This window comes from Lupinus angustifolius, unplaced genomic scaffold (genome assembly GCF_001865875.1).
Source record: "Lupinus angustifolius cultivar Tanjil unplaced genomic scaffold, LupAngTanjil_v1.0 Scaffold_500, whole genome shotgun sequence".
In the NCBI taxonomy this organism is placed as follows: Eukaryota; Viridiplantae; Streptophyta; class Magnoliopsida; order Fabales; family Fabaceae; genus Lupinus; species Lupinus angustifolius.
In genome coordinates, this window is record NW_017727868.1 from 128,759 (window position 1) to 139,355 (window position 10,597).

The window sequence follows — 10,597 nt, forward strand, 5'->3', positions numbered from 1 at the left end:
CTCGTGCTGCTTGGCACGGTCAGACTTGTGCTAGGTGCCTTGGCACTTGACTTGGTCATGCTCGTGCTGATGCTTAGGCTCGTGCTGGTGCTTGGCACGGTCAGACTCGTGCTAGTTGGCACGGTCAGACTCGTGCTGGTGCTCCTGTCTTGGTCATGCTGATGTGCCTTGGCACTTGGCTCAGTCAGGCTGATGTGCCTTGGCACTAATGCTTGGTCAGGCGCATGCTCATGTGCATACTTGGCTTGTTGCTTGATTTTGGCTTCATGGTTAGTAGGATCACCAATGTTGCTTAATAAATTGTGCTCATCTGTCCTAAAATGCTCGCCCAACCTATCCTATTTGCCTGCGGACATTTCAAAAGAGTAAAACGAACAGCCTGTGAACATTATTAAAGAAATAATTTAACACTAAATATGCAAATGTATAGCAATTTTATCAAGGGGGAGAAAGTGTATTTCCTTTGTTATATATACATTAATATATTAAATATAAGAACATATTATTGTATATACATCTATATTTTGTATATTATATATATATATATATATATACTATTTCTTATATATTTTGTATGTAAATAATGTACTATACATATTTTGTAGTATGTATATGCATTTATATTTTATATGTATTGTTCCATTAGTATGATTGTTTATTATAATAAATACATTTGTATGTAAATTATGTAATATTTATTTTGTATGAGATGTATATAAATTTGTATATATTTTTTTATTTTATTTAGGGTGGCTCATAAGCCCACCATGCCCATATTTAGGGTAGACAAAACATGATATTTCATATCCTACTTAAAAAACACCTTCATTTAGACTGATATTGTATGAACACAAGCAGAACAATCCTAATTGTCAATCCTAGTTGGTGGTATGGAGCTTAACTAGTTTGTAAGAAATTAGTGGAGGTTTAAAACTTTAAACTCCTTTGCTTTTTTTGTTGTATTAAAAACTACAATTAAAAAGAAGGAAGGTGGATAATTCGTTGAGGACTCAGGTATCAGATTCATTTGGGTGTCCTATAATGACGTAGCTTTTATCAAACTATAAGCTAACCATCTATTTAGCTTTTAACAAACTAGTTACATATTCCTGTTGTCCCAGTGAAATCTCTATAATCTCTCTTCATTTAGAGATTTCATGTACAAAACGCAGCTATTTCTATTTGAGTATAATATATATGTACTGATAGTGTAAAGATTTATATACAATTAGTTTATTATCTACCATTTATTTGTATTTATTTCTATTTAAGTATAGTAAATTATCATGACAATGTAAAAAAACTCTTAAAGTGTTAATGCATACCGCTTTTTCTCTTCATGTTTCATGTCTCCACCAACTATAAAATACTACTTAATTAAAAAGTGAAATAGAATAATACACATTCATATTATATCGATTGGACAGAGAGACAATTTTTCAGCACAAATGATCTCTATTAAGATTTCATACACTTATTTACCAAATTGGTGAGTGCAAGTGTAAAAGCTTGTTATTATGATATGTCCACAATGGTTAACAATCCAAAAATATGTTGGTCTTTAGCAGCTGAAGGAAGTTGGTTTTGATTTTGATTTCCCTATAATGATATTGACATAATGAAACATGATGTCCAAATTTAGTTGCGTTCATTCATGTGTTGGTTGACCAAACAAAAGCAAACTGATGAACAACTTTTGGGTGATCAAACTACTGCAGGAAGTTGCAAGAAACACATATCAAGGAAAGGTAACATATTTGTGCTTCTTGGAATTTGGAAGTCCAAAGAATAAGAGATGTTTATCCATGAGCTAAATGAAAGAATTATATGTTTGACACTCTACACATTGACCCAAAAGATCACAATATTATTCACACAATACATGATTTCTTCACTATACTCACTTATACTTGCTAAATGAAAAAAATATATAATTTAGTTTGATATTATTTGATCCAAAAGTTTAAGACAATAGGTCTATTCATTATCCACTTATATGCTCTTTAATACGTTTATTTCTATACAATCTGAGACTTCTTAAATACAATAATCCAAATTTGGAAAACTCAACACTGATAAAGTTAGTTGCTTTGTAGACATTATAAACTGGCGTGCTTCACAAGTGTTAAAAATTATATCTTGTTAGTTAACTGGCTAGTACTATATAGTTTATAGAGGTAAGGTGATAGTTGATTTCGTTCATATAAACCATGACAGTAGAAGAAACCATCTGGCAACAAATTGTTGCTTATGATGTCCCTCAAAAAATTTATATATACTTGTTTCAAAAATTGGAAAACTCAAAATGATTATAACAAGATTAAATATGAGTCAAATTAGTCATTTTAATATATTTTATGACAATTGATATTTTGACTTACATTTGCGATTGATGGGTACTGGTTTGAATTTTTATTTTTTCGGGATGAAATTGGTACATACAAAAATCTTTAAGGAATAAAATGAATATTTACTCTTAAATTTATTAATGGAAACAGTGAAGTAGAGAAGGGTGACTGGACATTCATAACAAGGTAGGTGATTTCCTGCAAAGGCTAACCATTTTGCACCATATTCACTAATGTCCAATAATTGTTATGTACTTCAGATGCTATCAGTGCACAGCTTGCATGCTATCTCTGTAGTTATTACTCAGCCTATGGTACTCCTAGAAAACTTGCATCAATATTAAGACTACCTTATGCAAATTCACCTCCAAAAATTGATCATTTGAGGTTCAACTATAGGGAAGAAAGGAAGAAACTGAACTATTGTCACATCTCTTATACTTATACTAAAAGCATAACCATCATATTACATGACACAATACTATACTACAATGATCCCCTGCCATCATTCTCACTTTCAACACCTGTAGAGATAATATCAGTGTCTATGTTTAGCCATTTTCCACTGTCTTGATCAGATTGATTGCAAATAACATCTTTCTTCAAGTTACATCCAAGTTGGGCAAAGAGAATGACCGCAATCAAACCACGACCTTGTGGGCACAGGGTGATTTATCGACCGAGGTGGCAGATTGCTCCTTCCGCGCTCTGCAATGGAGAGTGGAGAAGAGCCTTTACTTGGAGAATAGAACTTTGCTCCTCCCAATGTGTTATTATCTGAAAACCCCTCTGAAGGTGAAGAGATGACTTTTTTCTGAAGTGAAAAGAAACATCTGAGAAAGATGCATCTTTACCATAAAAGGCTTCAGTTGATTTCAGGCTAGAAGGTGATGACAACAGAGAATATCAGTTTGTTGATGAAGCATAAAATGTAAATGGTTTGTCATAATCAGAACTTGAAGGTGAAAGCTTTGGCTACTTGGAACTGAGTTTTGGGCTCTTGCTTACAATACAAGCAACCGAATCTGATTTTCCTCCAGGAGACGGTGGCAGCGATGAATCAACACTAGGAACCAATTGGTCCATGACTTTAAGTGTATCTTTTGCCCTATCTGAGCTGTTATCTGGAAAACATTCTAACGAATCCGGTGAACCAGAGGGATGATTTGATGATGGTGATGCAGGATAAACAACAGGGTGTTGTTTTTCTTCTTTTTCCTTGATCACACATGTTTCATCTTTGGATGAGTTTGTGTTTTTGCAGGATGTGAGCAATCCTTTGATGAGACCGCTAGCAAGCTTCCTCCTTAGTCTTGCCCAACTGTTTTCTCTAGCAGGAAGGCGTGTTTCGGATTCAGCACTGTATGCAGAAAAAGGCGGAACAACACCACCAACAAGTGCCTTGTGGAAAATCTCAAAATCCAAATCATATTCGTCCACTTTCCGCGGAGGAATCTGCTTCACAACCACATTATTGATCTTAATTCTCCCATCTGAAGGCAATGCTGCATCCTTCTTGACCTCTGTCTTATCACAAGCATCTGATAACAATTGCTCATTGGAAAGAGCAATCCAAAAATCCGGTGGCTCCTCATCCTCATGGATCATAAGAACAGGGCCATTCACCTTCTCATAATGTATTACCTGATCAGCTGCTGATTTTGCATTAGAAGACATGACACAGCTGCAATTCTTACCAGTCCAGACATATATAGCAGAAGGAACAAGGATAATAAAAGCGCCACGAGAATCAAGTACTTGTGCACATGGCTGGTTTTCCATCTTGGGAACCAAATGAAGAGGGTCATAAGGTGAATGAGGCGCCATTCTATATATCCTACGAATTGAATTAGGACTAGCAGGCATAGCATGTACCCTTTTCTGACATTGAAGCAATTGACAAGCAAAACCCATGTTTGGATTGGTTACACCTCTTGCATTCTTCACATACTGAAAAGCATCTTCAAAGCTCTGACCCTCCCTCCACATGAGATACGCAATCACGAGCGAAGTCGATCTCGAAACGCCTTGGCAGCAATGAACAAGGACACGCCCACCTTGCTCCCTAACATCCTCAAAGTAATCAAAAACGTCATAGAGAATACTTGTGATGTCCTCACTTGGGCTATCCTGCAACCAAAGAGTTTTGTACACAAAATCACCCTTGAAATATTCAGGGCAAACAAAACCAACACAGTTAAGAACATGAGTGATCCCATTCTGCCTCAAAAGTTCATGGTTCTTTGCAACTGTGTCACTCCCAAGGTACACATGATCAGCAATTCTGGAACATTCTTTGTCATAGAAAGCCAGCTTCTCCCTCTTGAACTGAAACTCCTTCATAGAACCTGGTTCAGTGAGTCTAATTGACCCTCTTGGAGTCTGAGGAAGTGGCCAAATTCCAAGGTCATCAGATCCAGCACTTGGCCATTCCCCATCACAGCTTTTATTAATAGAAAGAGGCTGCAATGGTGGCAGCAATGACCTTGGCCTATTCGGCGGCTTCCGGTTCACCGGAGCTCGATCAGTCCATGAAATTGACCGGGAATGTGGTCTTAGGTGACATCCAGTAAGGTCCTTACCCTCTTCTTCACCTAACATATTGAAAAAACAACACAAAGACAACAAAAGTAACCAGCTAGGGAAATGATAAAGATAGAAACTTTAATCAAAACCCAACAAGAAAATGTGTCCCAAACTCTCTATAAGGTAAAGGGTATCAGAGAAAGAAGAAACAAAATGGTTACTGTAGGTGTTGCATTGTATCTACTTTTTTCCCTCTCTCTCTCTCCAACTAAAACCCTTGACCACGACTCATTCTTTGGTACATATAAATGAAATGTTTATAAAGAGAAAGGAAGAAAATTCAAACATGCAAATAAGAATTTTCAGGCCATAGAAACAAGATGATGGATCAGTATTACAAGAACAAAAGGGTATGAAACATGGACATTTTTTGTGACAAGGTTTAAGGTAGTGAAGAGAATAATAATGTTACTAATAGTGTTTGTGAAGAGAAGAAGGAACAAAAGAGAATAGAATGGTTTGGTTTTAGAAGTTCCGAAACCGTAGCTGCAGAAAAAAGGAGTTTGCTGACTTATATTAATACTAAGAATAAAGGGTTCAGGTGCGCCTTTGTTTTTTGGTCATGGTATTTTAGTTTGACCAGAAGAGAATGCTTCAAAATGACACCTCATTATAGGTCTTTTTTTTATAATATAATTTAATTCCTATAAACATATAATAATGTTATCTTATTTAATATATATCTATTTAAATAATCATTTGACGGGAAAATGTTGAAAATTTATTTCCACTTTCTGTTTTGGGTTTCATTTTATATTTGATATTAATATTGTTGAATTCAAATAGTTGTTGTTGCGGTAAAGGTATAAAATTTACTGTAAATAACTGGAATAAACCGGAAGATTTCAAATTTGATCTGATTTTTTATGAATTTGATTTGATTTGACTGTTAATGTTATGTATTACAATATTGCTATGTGGTTTATATTTATTGTAGTCAAAAATATTTTTATTATGGATTATTAGAATTACTGTATCAAGTCTTCTGTAGCATTAAATTGTATGGTGATACTTTGTGAAAGAAATATTGTATTTTTTTTTATTTGGCAATGTACGATTCATTTGAATTTTTCTTATAGAATTTATTGAGATATCTAAGACTCCTTACATATATACATCATACATGTATGTAGATACCTAGGGAGAGGGGAACTCCATTAATATATGAGAATAATAATGTGACGTAAATAAATGAGTAGTAAATAAATGAATACAGAATTTCATCTCACATTTTATTTTTAATATCAAAAACTATATTTTTGAAAATTGTCATTTTTGAAGTGGCCGGTTGCTTCACTTATATATACATCTAATGCAACACAATAAAAATTAATCTTGATAATTTCTGTTCACAAATTGCAATTCCTTTTGTATTACCTTTTTAAAGTATACTTTTAATATGAATGATTTATTAAAGTACATAAATTAAAGGTTATTTTTGTCCCACTTTAAAGGATAAAAATACATGTAAATATTTTAGTTTCAATTTTTTTTAAGTGTTTCTTGCAATATTTATTTTACTAATAGGTGTGTAATGATATGTTTGGTAGTAGCTAGGAAAATAGAAGAAGATGAATCAAGAGGAAGAGAAGAAGAAATGGAGATGATACCTTGTTTGAGAGTGTGAAATTTAGATGAGACATGAGTAAAATAATAATAATGTAATATTTTTTTTTATAAATGTAATTAATAATGAAAAATATACAAAAATATAATTAAATAATTTTACTAAAAATATTTAGGTATTTGATATTTTTCTAGAAAAAACCAACCAAATTGGGGAGACTATGAAAATAGGCACATAAAGAGTTTTTGAAGGCTCTAGCCAGTCTTCAAAACATTCTCATCTCTTTCATTTAACTCATAAACAATAGAAATACTTTCTAAAGTCATCTATTTTCTTTTCTTTCGAAATCAAACTCCCAAACATAACCATATTTCTTGAAATATAAAAGTATTTTGGAAGTTTTCTAAAATTCTAACACTTACTTGGACATTAATATTATCAAACTTAATATCATTATCATTACGGTAAGGAATAAAATAATCATTCACATTTATAATATTGAGTTTTATTTAATTATCAATGTTATCTACCAGCAAGTATCATATGCATTATACAAGTGTTTCTAAATATGAAATAAAATTTGAAGAAAAAGAAAGTGTATTAACTGAGTTTTTTTAAAATTGAACTTAAAGTATCCTATATTATATTTTATTAATAGGTAGTTGGTCCAATGGTTTAGCAAAATTAAAGGGGATCATAACGTCCAAAAGCTAATATTTTGATCAATAGAAAGACATTTACTTAGAAGAGAAATTGTAGTATAAAGGGGATTGGTCTCTTATCCAATATTCATGGTTCTTTGCAACTGTGTCACTCCCAAGGTACACATGATCAGCAATTCTGGAACATTCTTTGTCATAGAAAGCCAGCTTCTCCCTCTTGAACTGAAACTCCTTCATAGAACCTGGTTCAGTGAGTCTAATTGACCCTCTTGGAGTCTGAGGAAGTGGCCAAATTCCAAGGTCATCAGATCCAGCACTTGGCCATTCCCCATCACAGCTTTTATTAATAGAAAGAGGCTGCAATGGTGGCAGCAATGACCTTGGCCTATTCGGCGGCTTCCGGTTCACCGGAGCTCGATCAGTCCATGAAATTGACCGGGAATGTGGTCTTAGGTGACATCCAGTAAGGTCCTTACCCTCTTCTTCACCTAACATATTGAAAAAACAACACAAAGACAACAAAAGTAACCAGCTAGGGAAATGATAAAGATAGAAACTTTAATCAAAACCCAACAAGAAAATGTGTCCCAAACTCTCTATAAGGTAAAGGGTATCAGAGAAAGAAGAAACAAAATGGTTACTGTAGGTGTTGCATTGTATCTACTTTTTTCCCTCTCTCTCTCTCCAACTAAAACCCTTGACCACGACTCATTCTTTGGTACATATAAATGAAATGTTTATAAAGAGAAAGGAAGAAAATTCAAACATGCAAATAAGAATTTTCAGGCCATAGAAACAAGATGATGGATCAGTATTACAAGAACAAAAGGGTATGAAACATGGACATTTTTTGTGACAAGGTTTAAGGTAGTGAAGAGAATAATAATGTTACTAATAGTGTTTGTGAAGAGAAGAAGGAACAAAAGAGAATAGAATGGTTTGGTTTTAGAAGTTCCGAAACCGTAGCTGCAGAAAAAAGGAGTTTGCTGACTTATATTAATACTAAGAATAAAGGGTTCAGGTGCGCCTTTGTTTTTTGGTCATGGTATTTTAGTTTGACCAGAAGAGAATGCTTCAAAATGACACCTCATTATAGGTCTTTTTTTTATAATATAATTTAATTCCTATAAACATATAATAATGTTATCTTATTTAATATATATCTATTTAAATAATCATTTGACGGGAAAATGTTGAAAATTTATTTCCACTTTCTGTTTTGGGTTTCATTTTATATTTGATATTAATATTGTTGAATTCAAATAGTTGTTGTTGCGGTAAAGGTATAAAATTTACTGTAAATAACTGGAATAAACCGGAAGATTTCAAATTTGATCTGATTTTTTATGAATTTGATTTGATTTGACTGTTAATGTTATGTATTACAATATTGCTATGTGGTTTATATTTATTGTAGTCAAAAATATTTTTATTATGGATTATTAGAATTACTGTATCAAGTCTTCTGTAGCATTAAATTGTATGGTGATACTTTGTGAAAGAAATATTGTATTTTTTTTTATTTGGCAATGTACGATTCATTTGAATTTTTCTTATAGAATTTATTGAGATATCTAAGACTCCTTACATATATACATCATACATGTATGTAGATACCTAGGGAGAGGGGAACTCCATTAATATATGAGAATAATAATGTGACGTAAATAAATGAGTAGTAAATAAATGAATACAGAATTTCATCTCACATTTTATTTTTAATATCAAAAACTATATTTTTGAAAATTGTCATTTTTGAAGTGGCCGGTTGCTTCACTTATATATACATCTAATGCAACACAATAAAAATTAATCTTGATAATTTCTGTTCACAAATTGCAATTCCTTTTGTATTACCTTTTTAAAGTATACTTTTAATATGAATGATTTATTAAAGTACATAAATTAAAGGTTATTTTTGTCCCACTTTAAAGGATAAAAATACATGTAAATATTTTAGTTTCAATTTTTTTTAAGTGTTTCTTGCAATATTTATTTTACTAATAGGTGTGTAATGATATGTTTGGTAGTAGCTAGGAAAATAGAAGAAGATGAATCAAGAGGAAGAGAAGAAGAAATGGAGATGATACCTTGTTTGAGAGTGTGAAATTTAGATGAGACATGAGTAAAATAATAATAATGTAATATTTTTTTTTATAAATGTAATTAATAATGAAAAATATACAAAAATATAATTAAATAATTTTACTAAAAATATTTAGGTATTTGATATTTTTCTAGAAAAAACCAACCAAATTGGGGAGACTATGAAAATAGGCACATAAAGAGTTTTTGAAGGCTCTAGCCAGTCTTCAAAACATTCTCATCTCTTTCATTTAACTCATAAACAATAGAAATACTTTCTAAAGTCATCTATTTTCTTTTCTTTCGAAATCAAACTCCCAAACATAACCATATTTCTTGAAATATAAAAGTATTTTGGAAGTTTTCTAAAATTCTAACACTTACTTGGACATTAATATTATCAAACTTAATATCATTATCATTACGGTAAGGAATAAAATAATCATTCACATTTATAATATTGAGTTTTATTTAATTATCAATGTTATCTACCAGCAAGTATCATATGCATTATACAAGTGTTTCTAAATATGAAATAAAATTTGAAGAAAAAGAAAGTGTATTAACTGAGTTTTTTTAAAATTGAACTTAAAGTATCCTATATTATATTTTATTAATAGGTAGTTGGTCCAATGGTTTAGCAAAATTAAAGGGGATCATAACGTCCAAAAGCTAATATTTTGATCAATAGAAAGACATTTACTTAGAAGAGAAATTGTAGTATAAAGGGGATTGGTCTCTTATCCAATATTTCTTTCAAGGAATGATATTATATTTTTTATATTTTTCCATTGTACGAGATGTTATTCTTTCTAATGCTTAGAAGAATAGAAATAGATGAATATTTTTAATGTATTATTACATATTTTCTTTCTATACAGGGGACAACTAAGCAAGGTGCATTTCATTTACTCATAAATGTTTCTGTAAATAAATTGTAGAATTTCTGTTACGTACGATTCAAAAGTCATGATGTATAGAAATTGTAGAATTTCTGTTACGATTCAAAAGTCAATGATGTATAGAAAATATTTCAGATGTTACTCGGAAATAAATGCTTCGTTCAGCATTAATATCATCAATTTTAATATCACTTTAATTCACATTTTTAATTTAATTTAATATTGTAGATAATAATTCCATAAATAAAAATTTTATAGACTAAAGTTTTAAAAATAGAAGACATAAAGATAATAGCTTTGATTATAGAGAGATGTAGAGATAATACAATGTAGGTTGAAAATATAAATATGCTAATATATATTTATAAAAATAAATACAAGAAATAATAGTACCAGAATTAAATATATGAAAATTGTACTGGTAAAATTACATTTTTTGTCCATTTA

The 10,597-nt window shown here is 31.5% G+C and overlaps 1 protein-coding gene and 1 pseudogene across 1 annotated transcript; both read right to left on the bottom strand.

Annotated features, from left to right (window-relative positions):
* Positions 1-2,579: 2,579 nt before the first annotated feature.
* On the bottom strand, positions 2,580-5,405 carry LOC109341560 (annotated as a pseudogene).
* Positions 5,406-7,238: 1,833 nt separating this feature from the next.
* Positions 7,239-8,114, bottom strand: LOC109341563 (protein-tyrosine-phosphatase MKP1-like). Its single transcript, XM_019579501.1, has one exon. It carries the CDS (start codon positions 7,656-7,658, stop codon positions 7,239-7,241), a length of 420 nt encoding a protein of 139 aa, XP_019435046.1. The 5' UTR covers positions 7,659-8,114.
* Between the last annotated feature and the right edge of the window lie 2,483 nt (positions 8,115-10,597).